The sequence below is a fragment of the Halichoerus grypus genome, chromosome 10 (genome assembly GCF_964656455.1).
Source record: "Halichoerus grypus chromosome 10, mHalGry1.hap1.1, whole genome shotgun sequence".
NCBI lineage: Eukaryota > Metazoa > Chordata > Mammalia > Carnivora > Phocidae > Halichoerus > Halichoerus grypus.
The window spans coordinates 109,433,894-109,450,558 of NC_135721.1; the positions used below are offsets into that span (position 1 = coordinate 109,433,894).

Genomic DNA, 16,665 nt, shown 5'->3' on the forward strand with positions numbered 1-16,665 from the left:
TCCAAGGGGAAGAGTTTTTTAAATTATTCTGCACAGCAGAAAAAAACGTTCTAAGTCAATCTACCAAAACTCCATCTTAAAACCTGACTCTAATCATGCTACCTTTTAAGCCTGCACGTGCAGCTCTCACGCAGTCCTACCGAGCCAGGCTGCCTGGCAATTTCTGGCAAGTGAAGACCCCAAGTGGGAGGGGAAGGCAGAAGTACCCCGCCCTGCTCCCCATGAGTTAATCAGTGGACTTCAATTCCTCACTTTCTACCAGCCCGAAACAACCAAATTCTCGATTCCCTGAAAAGATGTCAATTCAAGAGGCCCCTTCTGTCTGGTTTTAGTCTTCCAGGTGGTGTTTTTTCTACTAGCTTAACTCACTTAAGACAAAATTACCTCCCAGCCCCCATCCGCACCCCCCAGGAAATTCTGCCCAGGGTAAACTAAGCCCCATCTTTCCAAACAGACCTTCCCAGGACTTGCAGTGTAGAGTAACCTGGAACTGCCCTTCCAAAAGTTGCTTAATTGACAAAGTTACAAATACAGAATTACTCTGCCCAATCAAGTTTGCAGATCCTTGAAATAAAACATATTTTTCAGTATGTTCACACAAAAGGCTAAATGCACACCACAGTTAATGCACAGATGATGATCTCCAAGGCCATATTGACAACATTGTGATTAGATTACAACATACAGTGCTTGCCTTACATCTAGCAAGTTCAACAGGACACAAAACCACAGTCAGCTGAACACAGAACAGCTCCCCTGAAGTGGCTCCAGTGAGTGACACTGAATTTTAAAAATACATGGCAGGTTAACAAAGCTATACTGAAGAGCAACTTCAACACAGCAGAAGATCCTCACTGCCATGGACATGGTCCACTTTTTTACATATGTATCTCTCCTTACTGGTTACTAGTTTAGACGGAATTTTTAAGGATTTATCTTGATGACTTAGAAAAATACACTTGTCCTTTCTTGCTTTGATTCAGGTAGTACACAATCATAAAACTGAATAAGTCTCTTAAAAAACAAAAGTTCACAGATCCCATTGTGGAATGTTCCAGGAACCCCTCCCCAGGTAACGATCAGGGAATCTTCAACAGCTCAAGGAGTGCTCCAACAGCTCCAAAATAACCCTGAAAAAAAAGTACACCAAAAATGAGAGCAATTTTCCTTAGACTTATTTAAATTACCATAAATATGATTACTAGTATTAAAGCCAACAGTGAGGGCCCTTAATTCCTAACACCCATTCCTTGAGCACCCATTTTGCTGAGCCCAAGGCCAGCCTGGGAGCAGAGAAGCTCTGAGGGCTCCCAGGCTGGGGAGGAGGGCTGGATGTCCAAGACACCCCGGCAGGTCAGCATGTGAGACCAAAGCCCGCGGTAAGGGCTGCAGGAGCTAGGGGCCCACGGCGGCCCGGTGACCTCTGTAAGAGCCCATAGCGGGGCTGTCTCCTGCAGAAGGAGGAGGGGAGAAGCAGCAGAGGCCCGGAGCCTCGCCAGACAACTAAGGAATGAAGGGAGGATGGGACGTGAAGTGCAATGGAGCAGGAAGGGCTCGGGGCCGGTCACAGAGGGTGAGGGCCTAACCGGGCTGGGGATGGAAGGGAGAATGGGAAGGGGGTGGAATGGATTCAAGACCTGCCTGAAGAAGGGGAAGAGGGCAGCAGGGAGGTTTAGGTCTTTCCCTTGCATCTGGCGACCGCGCCCCTGAGAACGGGGACAGATGAGCAAGAGACTGTGCGAGGCTGAGGCGCCCACGGCAGCCAAGTGGCCGTAGCCAGGCAGTAACTGGATGCCCTGGATCCGGAACAAGGCAGCGGCCAGGGCAGCACGGGCAGAGGCGGGGAGCAGAGTGGACAAGAGTGCCCCGATGCAACATGAAGAGGGTGGCACAGATGGAAAAGCACCATCGCAAGGAAGGACAGGACAGAAGAGCCCGCAGGGAGGGCAAAGGCATGGAAAAGACAAGCAGCAGCTGAAGGAAGACAATGTTGGACCATCTCCAGAAGTAAGTAAAGTCAAAGTTAAATACAACCAAGAACCAAGACCTTAAAACCCAAAAACAGAAAAGAAAAGCAAAAGAAGAGGACTGAATGTAACAAAATGAGACAAAACCCGCGCGGGTAAAAAGAGCGGGCCAGCAGGAATCAGAGCAGAGGGCAAACCTCCAGCGCTCTAGAACCCATCAAGATCTCCAAGGGACAATGAATCAAGCGCTCTCGTAAAGAGAGACATGACCGAAAAAAGGCAAGTGGGAAGAACCTGAAAGGCCTGCCCCCGGACTGAGAAGAAGGTGCTAAGAGTCTCTATCATAAGTCGGGAAGGTCCAGCCCAGTGCCCCAGGCAAACCGCTCCAAGAAAAGTGGCCACACACGGCAGGAGCTGAAGCGTCTCCTCTCGCTGTTTCCTGGCCTTAAAAACAGGCAGCCGCACGATGTGTGCGACGCGAGGTGGCCGGCAACCGCACGGGCCGCCGGCTGAACGGGAGGGGGGGACGGCCGGAGGACGGGCTCGCGGGCATCCACCGTCACGGCTGGCACCACGCTGTTTTCCGCGGCGTCCCGAACAGCAAAAGGAGAGAGGAAGTTAACCGTTACATGAGCTGCCCTGAGGACCCGGCACCCAGGAGAGGGCGGCTGTTACAAGCTACCGGACGCGAAGACGAGAGCGGGAACGCAGGCCGAGAAAGGCCGAGAAAGGCCGAGAAAGGCCGAGAAAGGCCGACGGCCATCCGTCCGCCGCCGAGTCGTCACACGGCCTGCGGCCGCAAGCAGGAACCCAGGGCAGCCAAGTGCGCGAGCGCAGCGGCCACCGCTGGAGGCCAGGGCCCGGGAGGCCGGGGCGGCCCGGCAAGCGGGGAAGCAGGGCCCGCAGAGAGGCGGGCGGAAGCTGAAGGCCGCCGGCAGGGAGGACGACAAGATGTCCATCCGAGACTCCACAGAAAGTGTTCAAATCCTAACTGTTACGGTGTGAAGATTAAACCAAAGTCAACCTAAGAAGTGAGGCTCCGCGTTCCACCAGGAAAAGGTTTTCCAGAGGCAGAAATGGAGCGGGAGGAAAGTTCTACTGCGATGTGACGTGAGAGAGGGTTTCTTTTCATTCTAACGTAAAGCAAAATAAAACCGGTCAAAGATCACAAAAAGTAAGATAAAGAAGAAACTTAATGATAACTGGGTACCGATTTATTAATAAGATTTAAAGTAAAGAAAGCTTTAAGGCTCCAAACCTACAAGGAGCAGTACGCAGGCGGGAGCCACAGCCCCGCGCGCACAGCGCAAGCCTGAGACGGACACGGTGTTACTCGGCATGTGTATTCAATTAAGAACTTTTAAATAAAGTAAAGTTAAAATATTAGATGACTAAACTTTAAGCTTTTTGAAAAGGGGAATTTGTGTACTTTGAATTTTAACTATGAACTTAAGCCACTTAAAAAGGAAAAAGAGCAACTTGAAGGGAAGAAGCCGCCTGTGCAGCGCTTCAGATCATGTTCTGTCAAGTCCTGTAAATACTATTGTCACAGTAAATGCGCACAAACAATTCTGAAAAATGTTCATGATAATACTATTTAAAATCCAACACTGGAAATAGTTCAACTACCCCACAACCAAGGGGACAGAAGAGAGGTCCCCCTCCACAGCTATGGTTCTATTTCTTCCCCAAGTTGGAAAAACAGTAAGGCACTTTCCCATACAGGGTATCAGGTAGAGCGATTCAGTGATTCTCTTCCATTTTGTCATTTCTAGCCTGTCTAGGTGTTAGTTCCTATAACAGTGTGGTTCTAACCTTGGAATATATTTTTGTTTGTTTTTAGAACATACATCTTAAATAAGTGGCACATGAACTGTATCAACATATAAAAACTGACATCAAAATGAAAAAAGCAGAACCCAGAGTAAATGCATTTACAAAATAAGTGTAATGGGAAAAATATAAAGGATGGTTCAGAAAAGAACATAACCTTAGAAATACAGGTGTTCATCAAGATTTCTTTCAAATTGCTGAAGCTCACAATTAAATTAACCAAAAATTTCTCTTGCATTAAATCAGGTAAGAAATAGCTCTTGAACATTACAATCAAAGTTAAACCCCATATCATATTTTCACAAAAAAATAAGAACTGCAGTCCACTTCAACATTTACGTCAAGTTCCAACGCAGTGGGAATTGCATGCCCTTTACGTTTGTTAACATTATCATAAGAAGTAAGTCCGCTTACCTCGTGTTCCGAAAAAAGTGCTTTCAACTGCCCCTTGGACCAATAATCCAAAGCATATGCCAAAAGCCGCATGGCGATCGTATTAATTCTCAAGAAATTTCCAACAAATACCACCTGGTTAATGTTCTGAGCACATCAAAAAAAGGCAATTAGTTTTCATCTTAACTTCTGTTCTCTCGTAAAAGCTACCCCAAACAGAGCACCATGTGCATGGTTTTTAGCAGCAACTTGACTGCTGAGCAAAAAATAAAAAAAGTATTTACATTTAATCCAGTTGGTCCAAGGCTACTTAAATTTGAACCCAGATAACTCTGGACCTACCCACTTCAAACCATGCCAGAAAATGTCACAAGAGAAAACAAATTAGGAAAACCATTTGTATTAAATATGACAAACAATAACTGCTATTAAAGTTTTATACAGAAAAAAAAAAAAAAGACCCCAATTCAAAGAAGGAAAGTGACACAAACAAGCAAATTATACAAGAAATATAATAGGAAAAAAATTCAACCCCCAACAGCAGTCAAAGAAAGGAGCATTTTAAACCTATTAAAAGCAGAACTGAAATTCCACCCCCAACAATGAGCCAAGTTATGGTAACACTGATCCACTCATTCAGTGCTACAGAGATCTGAATTAGTACAACCCTCGTGAAAAGCGCCTCGGCAATACCTACCAAAACTCCCAAGCATGGTCATATTCTTTAGAGGAGAAACCTCACTCCAGAGTAAGTCCCTCATCAGGAATAAAATGCAACCAAAGAAAAGCTTCACACTTAAAAAATGCCTTCCTGCAGAGCGATCAGTGCCAAGCAACCAAATGCCCAGCTCCATGTGATTTATGATATAAAAACAAATCAAATATACAGCAGTGAAATTTTAAGTATTTAGGTAAAAAATATAACATGGTATGTACACCCACACCAACTAACAGATCTTAAAATACGTAAGTACAGGAAGAGGAACATGCAATAAAGGAAACAGTAACTTTAACATATTCAAATGAAGAATGTTTTTAATTACTTGACGCTGATACAGTATCTTTTTAATTAAAAACGAGACAGTCTTTCTGTACCTTTCAAAGTCTCCTTTTGAAGCCACATGCCTACATCCTCTCTTTCACAGAGTAACTGTAAACACAACTGCGTGAGTGGGGACACGCGGCAGAGCCGCACCCTCCGGGCCCCCCGGGAAGGCCGCTCTCGGTGCTTTCATAGCCCTGTACAATGCTGCTTGACCCGAATGCTACAAGGCAGCACTGTAAAGAAGCTGAAAGCACAAAGACAGCTCGGCGTTGGCGGGGAGGGCGGGCACTCCTGGGCCGCCGGGCCTCCTCCAGCTTCAGCAGCTTCCTCCAGAGGCCTTCCCAGCACTGCAGGGCTCCACGGGGAGCACGGGACCTCTGGCCGGCTGCTATCCGTCACCGCCACCCACAGTCCCTGTCACCCGGAGTTCTGCCTGCCTTCCCGCCTTCCTACTTTCTCCCCCAAAGATGTACTTTTACTTCTAGATAGTGGCAACACTTATCTTCACTGAGAGGGGAAAAAAACAAACAAACAAACAAACATCAGTGAAGAGGAGTCTACATCTGAAGAGCTTTAACTTCCCCAATGAAAAGAACTCCACCCCGCACAACTACACTGAGGCACCGTCCGGACACGACAGACGTCGTACACTAGGCGAGGCCCCTTAGTACGTTCTGTATTTTCCTCAGAGCATCTAAAGAAATCCACGTCCCCTTACTTCATTAAGGGCACACATTCTTGCTATTGAGCCAATGTTGTTGGTGATGGTGATCAGTGTTGCTCTGGCGAGGTCCTCTTTACTGACTGCCTCTCGCTTCTCCTTGCTCATCATGTTTCCAAAGCTGTGAAGGGAAAGAAAATACCCAGTAGCTGAACCAAAGGCAACAAAGCCCAACAGAACTTAAATGTTACTCTACTAAGATAAATGTGACATTGTTCAAATCTTCAAACTTTTTATTACAAAATAACAGAGCATCTGCTCAAAGAGAAACACAACTCAGAAGAAAGCCCTCAAGCGTTCTGAATAAGCAAATGCCTTTCCCGGCAGCTTCCACTGAAATCTAGCTTTGATAACAGATCTTCACACATCCAGTTAGGATCTCATCAGATCCACTCTAAGGCACCATTGCTCCTTCTGCAGCCAAGGACAATTCCAGAAAGACGCCTCTATGGGCAATTCGATCCCAAGTGCACAGCCACTCGGCTCGGCTGAACGGCCACATTCTGTCTGGGAAACCGCTCCGTCAGAGCAGAGCAAAAGCACAGACAGTGGAGTCCCAGAGTAAACTCCTTAAGAGTTTCAGATTTCCCTAGAAGATAAAGTACTTCTAAGTACCTGACCAGCAGAACTGCTACATTAATAACTGTGAGCAGAACACAAACCCGATCAGAAATGGAAGTGATTAATAATGCACAAATGCCGCAAACTCAGAATGTGGCATCGACAGCATTTACAAAGTCCCTGAAATTAGTCTGCAAGCATGTATATGTGTGGTCCTTTTTCTATGATTAAAAAATCACGTGTCATAATACACAGAAAACAACTCTTTTTCTAAACAATCCGGAAATGAAATTTAAAAAACAATCCCCGAGGTGCCTGGGTGGCTCAGTCGGTTGAGCGTCTGCCTTCGGCTCATCAGCTCGTGATCTTGGGGTCCTGGGATCGCCCTGAGTTAGGCTCTCTGCTCAGTGGGGAGTCTGCTTCTCCCTCTTCCTCCCCCCGCCCCCGCTCATTCACGCTCTCTCTTTCTCAAATGAATAAAATCTTAAAAATAAAAAAAAAAAAATTCCCTTTACAATAGCATCAAAGAGAAAATACTTAGAAATATATTTAACGAAAGAAGTATAACTGTACACTGAAAACCACTACCATAAAACATAGGTAAAAGAAAAGCAAAACTCTAAATAAATGGAAAGACATTATATCTTAGATCAGAACCCTTGATGATGTGAAGATGGCAACACTCCCCCGTGTGAGCTACAAACCCAACACAACTCCTGTCAGAATCCCAGCTGCCTTTCTGCAGTCACTGACAAGGTTATCCTAAAATTCACCTGGAGATTCAAAGTACTGATTCATGCTACCACATGGATGAACCTTGAAAACATGCTAAGTGGAAAGAAGCCAGTCACCAAAATCTCATATTATAGGACACCATTTATATGAAGTGTCCAGAATAGGCAAATTTATAAAGACAGAAAATATATTAGCATTTACCAAGGACCAAGGTGGGGAAATGAGGAATGACAGCTAATGGACAGAAGGTTTCTTTCTGGGATAATGAAAATGTACTGAAATTACATTATGATGATGACTCCACAATTTGGTAAATATACTAAAAACCACTAAATTTTACACTTTAAACAGGTGACTTTATAGTATGTAAATTATAGCTCAATAAAAGCTGTTTAAAAGGAAAAAGATACCCCCAATACTTAGTATCTTATTCCCGTTTTTCTTAGAACACACACACCCCCTTACCTTGATGCCACAGCCCAGCCCGGCAGTCCAAACCTCTCATAGTCCCCTCCATAAATGTCTCGAACTAGTTTATCCACTTTGGTGCTATCTCCACGAGATGCCATTTCAAGAGCTTCTTCAAAAGTGGTACAGCCCGTAAGAAGACAGCAGAGACCAAAAAAAGTTCCTCCTCCAAGACTGATTAAAAAAAACAACACAGTATTACAACATTTTAAAAAATAAGAACAGGAAGGTAATATTTATGAACCCAAAACCACATTCATATATCAACCCACTCTTGCCCCAACCTAATCATGCAGACGCCTCGCAGGCAAGCCTGTGGAAAGATAAGAAACAAGGTACCTGATACATACCTTGATAGATACATATTCACATGAGCCAACAAGCAAAATGGCAAAACACAGGGCCCACGCCCCCGGCCCCCACGCCCCCAGTACAGTCTGAGCATCTGCTGCGTGTGAGGAGCCTGAGGTGCGGATCCGCCGGCCACACCCAGGCCATGCTAGCACCTCCCTCCCTTTGTCTCTCCAAACTCCTGGTCACCCTGGCTCATCAGCAACCCCACCCCACAAAGAACTCCTCCATTAATGTGTTTCTCCCCCAAAATTACTCATCTCATTTTTTAATTCACACCTGTTAAAAAAACCTGGTCTATCCCAATCCCCAGCTCCTTGTTCTGCCTCAAGTGATCCCTAATCCTTAAACCACAACACATTCATTCTTGCCTGCCACCCCTCCCCTCCCTTTTCAGCCTGCCCTCCCCCACTCAGTTGTCTGTTGCTCAGTACCTCACCTTCCAGATCTCAGACCATCCCGTGGGTGGGTGGCTACGTGTGCGCACACTCGCCTGTCTGTATAAAATCTAGGCCTGGGGCGCCTGGGTGGCTCAGTTGGTGAAGCATCTGCCTTTGGCTAAGGTCATGATCCTGAGATTGAGCCCCACACTGGGCTCCCTGCTCAGCCGGGAGTCTGCTTGTCTCTCTCTCTCCCTCTGGCCCTCCTCACCGCTCATTCTTTTTCTCAAATAAATAAATAAAATCTTTAAAAATAAAAAAAATCTAGGCCGGTTTCAAAGCTGGGATCTTGCCTTGCCTTCTCCTTAGAGATGCTACCTAGTAGCTTTAACTTTATGGTGTGTGCACATCATACACGACCTAAGGGTAGGGACTAGGGTTTCAATGAGTCTGACAATGAGATATTTTACAGAACTATGATAATGAAATCCTGAGCAATACAGATTAAAGGAAAGTAGGTCATGATACCAGAATTTTCAAAGAGAAACTATTTGTTTGCCTAATCCCAGAAAAAAATGTTTTTCACATAATTTAAACAGATCCTTAAAAGTATACTTATATGCAATACCTGAAAACTCACTTTTAACCCATTAGGATATCAAGAATAAATAATAATCTTTATATAAAGACCTACCTGGTACCCGTGACCCGCTTGTAATTATCTTTGGAATATACTGCTAAAATGCTAACCCCAGAGCCAATGTTCACCAGAAGCAGAGGGTATGGATTTTTCAAATCAAATGGTAACTTCTGACATTTTTCAGCATCAGCAGGGTTTTCAAAGTAATAGCACTGTGACCGTCCATTGAATCCAACTGAGTCAATGTATAAAATTCCTTTTACTAAACAATCTAGTTCATCAAGTTTGCAAAGCTGAAGGTCACCTATCTGTAATGAAATAAAAATGTATTCAGACTTTTTAACAGGCTAAACAAATAAAAACTCCACTTAATAAGGCACTCCTCTCCATTCAACAAAGCACAGAAATGCTCACAGATGTGGATTATTTATGCATGATTCACAGAACAGACCTGGACACAACACATCGGGACAGACTGACGAGACAGACCCAACTCCACCCCACCTACAAACCGCCTTCATAGCCAGAGACTTATGCTGAGACCCAAGCAGAGAACGAGAGGTCTATGCTCAGGGACTGGGAGTCAGGAGCCAGGTGAGATCACAGCGCGATCAGAAAGCTGACTCCAAGAAATTCAAGTGTCTCAAACACCTGGTGACACGTGGCAGGAGCCACAGGGACTCTAACATCTCCCTTCCGAAAGACCATCTTCAAGACTATGAAGCAGTACCAAGGCAGGCCACACTTTATTATTAATAAGCAGATGTCAGAGGGCTGAAAAGTGTCCAAGTAGAAGGCAAGATTTTTTCACTATCTAAACCGATTACAGCCCCTGAAGGATGGGAAGATTTTAGCAGTTTCAAAACTTACAACTTCATTCCATTTAAATAATAAAGGAATGATTATTATTCATATTAGGGAGCATTATACAGCAATTAAGAGTGAAGAGGATCTTCAATTTATTTATTTTTTTTTTCAAAGATTGTATTTATTTGACAGAGATAGAGAGAGCACAAGTAGGCAGAGCGGCAGGCAGAGGGAGAGGGAGAAGCAGACTCCCCGCCAAGCGGGGAACCCGACGCGGGACTCGATCCCAGCACCCTGGGATCATGACCTGAGCCGAAGGCAGACGCTTAACGACTGAGCCACCCAGGCGCCCGAGGATCTTCAATTTAGAACTGAAGTGGGAAGACCTCCAGGACATGTTGTCAAAAACGCAACCTGAGTAACATTTCATAAAGACCCTACCTGCCTGTTTCTAAAGCCAAGTTTATATGCACATGTAGGGGTCATACACAGTCATGTACAGAGAACTAGAAAGATACATCAACTCCTAACAGTGGTGATTCTGGAGAGATGGCAGAAAGAAACTCCCACTTCACTCCCTGGGCTCCTAACCTACGTGAATGTTTACGAGCACGGACCCTCCGTATATGTGCAAAGGGAAAACTGCCTTGACCCGCTTAAAGCACTGATTTCTACTTACAACCAGGTCTAGCCCTGCAAGTTCTCCCCCTTTAATTCTACTCTCACTTGATTACATTTACCGTCAATTTATTCAGATCCACAGCAGAAAGGGAAGTTAACAGGTACCTTCACCTTACTCCTTAATTAATCCCTAAGTAAGACTATGAAATTATTCCTCTGACCAAACCCAAGCTCCTAGAGGATTCACCGCTGCTGCCACTGTACCTGCTCGTGCCCCGGCTGTCATGAATTCAAAACTGACTTCCTGACACGAGATCTCAAGTGCTGGCATTTCCACTTGGAACTTTTCATCACTTTCCACTCGTGGTCTACGGGGGCCCAAGCCGTTGCTCGCCTTTTCCTTCCTATAATTCCTGTCATCCTGAAGTGTCCTGCTAATTCCTAATGAATCCCCACCTCTAAATGGAGAATGACTGAATGCACAGCTAATTTCACTAAACGCAAGGTATTCATAATGTACGTGCTGCACCAACAAGCAAACCCAGTATGTTCAGAAATCTGATTTGCATTAAAAAAGAAACAGGGTAAACTCAATATTTTTAAAAATATTTCACTGTGGTTTATTAAATACTAGTCACTCCTAATGCACAAACAGCATTTGACGGACATTTCATTTTCCTACAATTTTCAAGTACAGCACTGGTGCATGCATATAGATGAGAAACCCCGACAGCCTAAGAACCAATTCCCGAGGTCTAAAATCCACTTTGCACCCTCCCCTTAAATTACCATACAATGCTGAACCTCTGGTAACAACCTGAATGATTTTCAAATATGTTCCAAAGGGCACCTCTACAGGGTCCCAGAAAAAAGATTTTCTCTGTTACCTATCAATTATGATCCAGAGTCCACTATGAAGCTTCCGCAAAGGAGGGGACCGTCTCTCCTCCAGCTACACTTCCCCTTTACTCACACGTGGAAGAGAAACCACTGAAAACCAACAACCAAAAGAAATTCAAGCAAAGAATATAGAAACTTGCTTAAAAAAATCATGTCAATTATGGTCAGTGATATGAGAAAGTCAGGAGACAGAAAACAAAGAAAGAGGATAAGGTCACAAACCATACAATGACACATGGAGAAAAAAAAGGTAAACTGGCAAAGGCAGAATCTCTAGAATAACATTCTCATTAGTGACATTAAAAACAGGGTCACTGAAGGTATTTTCAATCTATACTGCCCCCTGAAGGTCCAGGTCTTGGCCAACTCACTTGTCCACTCTCCCACCTACCCCACCCCCACATCCACCTCAAAGGACCTAGCCTCGACTCTGCACAGTGTTGACTAAATGAAAACAAAAGCGGGTACCCACTGGCACTCCCCCAGTGTGCACACATGATTCAGAGACTCCTATTACAAGAGCACAGCACAGTACGCACCAGAAGGCATTTGGGGAGAGGAGGCTCCGCTGTTAACCATTTCCAACCAGCCCTGAGACCAAAAAGCCACTGCTTTGGACCAGAGTTCCTTGTTTTTTTTAAATGGTAAACTTGCCAAGAAACAACAGAGGGGAACAGGAGAAATTATGTGGTAAACGAGATGAGAAACAATTTTATGACATGAAATGACATTTTCAAAAATTATTTTTCTTAAATTAATTATTTTTTAAAAGATTTATTTATTTATTTATTTATTTATTTGAGAGAAGGAGAGAGAGAGAACAAGAGCAGGGGGCAGGAAGAGGGAGAAGCAGACTCCCCACTGAGCAGGGAGCCCGACTCAGGGCTCGATCCCAGGACCCCAGATCATGACCTGAGCCGAAGGCAGAAGCTTAACCAACTGAGCCACCCAGGCGCCCTATTATTTTTTTTAAGTAGGCTCCATGCCTAGCATGGGGCTTGAACTCACGACCCTGAGATCAAGAGTCATATGTTCCACCAACTGAGCCAGCCAAACTCCCCAAAATTATTTTTCAATCTCATTGTTCAAGAGTTTTTTTTTTATAGTAATCTCTACACCCAACATGGGGCTCAAACTCACAACCCCAAGATCAGGAGTTGCATGCTCTTCCAACTGAGCCAGCCAGATGCCCCTCACTGTTCAAGATTTAATGACCTGTTCCTCATAGGTAATTCTTCAGTCTGCTTATCACAGCTTTGCTATTTTTTCAACACTAGAAGAACAACAAAATGCTATGGTGGTTGATCCTCATCAACTTATCTGAACTGGGCAAAAAGTAAACTCCACAACAATCTCTAGATGGCTAACTCCTGACTACCACTCACTTACATCTATCTAATCTTATTCGGACTCAAGAAAATTCAAGTTCTATTAGAAACAGAAATGATTCCACCACTTGCTATTAGTATTATTTTTAACAATCAGATTACCAGGACACCTGGGTGGCTCAGCTGGTTGAGCACCTGACTCTTGGTTCCTGCTCAGGTCATGATGTCATGGGTCATGGGTCGTGGGATCCAGTCCCATGTCAGGCTTTGTGCTCAGCTGGGAGTCTGCCTGAAGATTCTCTCTCCCTCTCCCTCTGGCCCCCTCCACACACGCTCACACACCCCACTTGCTGTCTCTCAAATAAATAAATCTTTAAAAAAAAAATCAGATTACCATAAATTGTATATAAGCTAAAAAATACATACTGTGAGAAAATCCTGCTCAAATTTGTACGCTCCACCTCCAGTGGCACAAAAGACAGTGTGGAGACTCGAGAAGTTTTTATCTCTGCCCATCTGAATGAAAGCAGGCATGTCATGAGTGGGAAAGCGTATAAAGTGCAGATTGCCCTTGCGTCCACACAGAGTCAGGTCCTTCAACTCCAGGTGCACGTCCCGAATACCTGTGGACCCATAAGCCACATTGGAGGTCAGGTACTTCCGAATGCTTTTAAGACTTTCCACTTCTTCCTCCTCTTCTTCAGCAGTGATGTCTTTGGGTTCAAAATAAACCAGCTTGACCAGGGTTCCACCAATATCCAAGCCAAACCACGGAAAAACTAAATGGAGAAAGAAAAAAAAAGTCAGAACAACTCTTTTCTGAAAAGTAAACATATATATACCAAATTAGCAACTTATTCATACCTTGAGGTTTCCAAGGACGATAAATACAAAAAGGGGTTTGGAAAAAGAAACAGGATTCTGATTTGGAAAAACATATTAAGAAAAAAAATCAGAATACTGGGCCAACCCAACCCAACCCTATTGAACAGATAAGCCCAAACTATACTATGAAATATTAAAAAACAACAAAGTAACTACCCCTGAACCTCAACTCTGGGGGGGAAAAAAAGAAAGATTGAGAATGAAAATCTATATCCTTCCCCTTGGCTTAAATAAGAAATGTTGAGGGGCACCTGGGTGGCTCAGTCAGTTAAGCATCTGTCTTTGGCCCAAGTCATGATCTCAGGGTCCTGGGATCGAGTCCCACATTGGGCTCCCTGCTCAATGGGGAGCCTGCTTCTCCCTCTCCCTCTGCCACTCTCTCTCTGTCAAATAAATAAATAAAATTTAAAAAAAAAGAAAAGAAAAGAAAGAAATGTTGAGGGGTGCCTGGGTGGCTCAGTCGGTTAAGCATCTGCCTTCAGCTCAGGTCCTGATCCTAGGGTGCTGGGATCAAGCCCCAGGTCAGCAGGGAGTCTGCTTCTCCCACTTCCTCTGCCCCTCCCCCCGGCTTCTGTGTGCACGCTCTCTCTCTCTCTCTCTCTCCCTCACTCTCTCAAATAAATAAAATTTTTAAAAGAAAAAAGAAAAGGGCGCCTAGGTGGCTCAGTCGTTAAGCATCTGCCTTCGGCTCAGGTCATGGTCCCAGGCTCCTGGGATCGAGCCCCACATCAGGCTCCCTGCTCCGTGGGAAGCCTGCTTCTCCCTCTCCCACTCCCCCTGCTTGTGTTCCCTCTCTCGCTGTGTCTCTCTCTGTCAAATAAATAAAATCTTTAAAAAAAAAAAAAGAAAGAAAGAAAAAAGAAAGAAAATCTTAAAAAAAAGAAAAAGAAAAAAATGTTGAAACTTTTCAGAGCTCCAGTTTAGTACACAAACTAGGGGTACAGGAAATTCCCAATCCATGTAAGATGTAAGCTACAGTAGTCAATTTGTCCCTCAAAACCTGATGTCCCCAAAATAAAAGGTTTCAAAGGACTTTAATGGAACAGACATTTCAGAGTTATAGCTGTTCCCAAAAAATACTTCCAAAAAAATGGCTTCGGGAGATCAGATGAAGATGGACTGCACAGACATGCATGACTTGCCCTCCCAGCTTAGATCACAGAAATGACTAAAGATAGAGGTTTACCGATATGTTATTTTCCAAGATAGTTCTGGGAAACAAGAAATGATATGATCAGCAGAACTAGGTTGACAGAGGCAGTAACTGTCCAGAACCCTCAGAAGAACTGTATAAAAACTGGGAGTAGCTATGAACATTGGGAGTACAGAGGTGCTCCATCAAGCTGTACATAGGGGTAGCTGCATGGGGAAACAGGAGCAGGCTCTGGTGGTCATGGGTGATCTGGTGGGGAATGCGTCTGGCGCAACTGGACAGACCAACCACTTAGCCCCCTCTGCCTATCCCGCCCCACCCCCCACTATCAGAAGCAAAGTCTTCACTAAACCAAGCACTCAAGCCAAAGAGTCAGGATGGCACCCAAGTAGCTACTATCACTCAGAAGAAATGAGGAGCCCCCACACCTGGCCATATATCCCTACAATCCATTCTGAGAGACTGGTAAAGAGACACTGCATCCACTGACAGAATAGCAATCCTCAAAACAGAGATGAACACTTTACAAATTAGAATCACCAAAAGGGAGATCTATACCACAAAAATGAGAAACTAAACATCTGAAGAAAGAACTGCAGGAACAAACAGGAGACTTAAAAATAATCATAGGGGCGCCTGGGTGGCTCAGTTGGTTAAGCGACTGCCTTCAGCTCAGGTCATGATCCTGGAGCTCTGGCATCAAGTCCCACATCCGGGGCCCTGCTCAGCAGGGAGTCTGCTTCTCCCTCTGACCCTCCCCCCTCTCATGTGCTCTCTCTCTCTCTCTCAAATAAATAAATAAATAAAACCTTAAAAAAAAATAATAATCATAAATATCCTCAGAGGTAAAGTGAGATCTCATCCATGAAAAATAAATAAGCTACCGCAAGCAAAACTCAGAAATGAAGAAATGATTGTCACCTGTGGTTGTGACTGCAAGAATCTACATGTGATAAAATCATACAGAACTAAGTATGCATACACAAAGAGTTTATGTAAAACTGGTGAAATCTAAGTCAAGTCTGTGAATCGTATCAATGTTAATTTCTTAGTGGGGGGGATGAAGCTTTCAAAACCAAAAAAGGGGGGAAGGGACAAACTATACTTAACACAGATGAATCCAAAAATAGGCTGAGTAAAAGAAGCCTGCACAACAGGCTACATACTATAGGATTCCATTTATATGAAACCCTAGAAGATACAAAGCAATCATTTCTGCATCTGATAGGAATTATATTGTTGGCTCGGGGAGGAAGGGAGGGAAGGACTGGACAGGGGCAGGAGAAAACTTTCTGTAGTAACCCAAATCTTGATTGCTGGAGGTGAGGGGAAAGCTTCATGGGTGTATATATCTGTCAAAATGCATGGAATTGTACACTTTAAATAGGTGCAGTTGCTTGTGTGTAAATTATACCTCAATAAAGTTTTATAAAAGAAAAAAAGGAACAAATCTATTTCCAAAATAAAGCTCAACCAATATATTTAACAGCAAAATGGGCACAGAAAAAATAAATGGAAAACAAAAGTAAGAAATTCTCCCAAAATGCCTCTCAAGTATGAAGGAAAGGTAGAGAGATATATATATATATATATATACATACAGAAATACACAACTAGGAAGTCCAATATCTACCTTCTCTGAGTCCCAGAAATTTCCTGGGGGAGAAAGGGGAGGAAGACATAAATCATCAGGTTCACTAAGTGTTAAGCAAAACCAATTAGTGGAGAAAGGGCAGACTTAGACATATGCTATTGAAATGTCAAGAAATCCAAGGCACCTGGGTGGCTGAGTCGGCTAAGTGGCTGCCTTCTGCTCAGGTCATGATCAAGCCCCATGTCAGGCTCCCCACTCAGCAGGGAGTCTACTTATCCCTCTC

The 16,665-nt window shown here is 44.2% G+C and overlaps 1 protein-coding gene across 2 annotated transcripts in view; it reads right to left on the reverse strand.

The window, feature by feature from the left end:
* Positions 1 to 16,665, reverse strand: part of PANK2 (pantothenate kinase 2) — a 27,536-nt gene continuing 10,871 nt past the window's right edge. For both annotated transcript variants that reach the window (XM_036093412.2, XM_078056988.1), the window contains exons 2-7: positions 13,177 to 13,529; positions 9,149 to 9,402; positions 7,721 to 7,897; positions 5,957 to 6,080; positions 4,215 to 4,340; positions 1 to 1,130 (exon numbers count right to left, since the gene is read on the reverse strand). In XM_036093412.2, the coding sequence (XP_035949305.1) occupies positions 1,080 to 1,130; positions 4,215 to 4,340; positions 5,957 to 6,080; positions 7,721 to 7,897; positions 9,149 to 9,402; positions 13,177 to 13,284 (840 nt within the window). In that variant the 5' untranslated portion in view covers positions 13,285 to 13,529 and the 3' untranslated portion in view covers positions 1 to 1,079. The remainder of the gene's footprint in view (positions 1,131 to 4,214; positions 4,341 to 5,956; positions 6,081 to 7,720; positions 7,898 to 9,148; positions 9,403 to 13,176; positions 13,530 to 16,665) is intronic.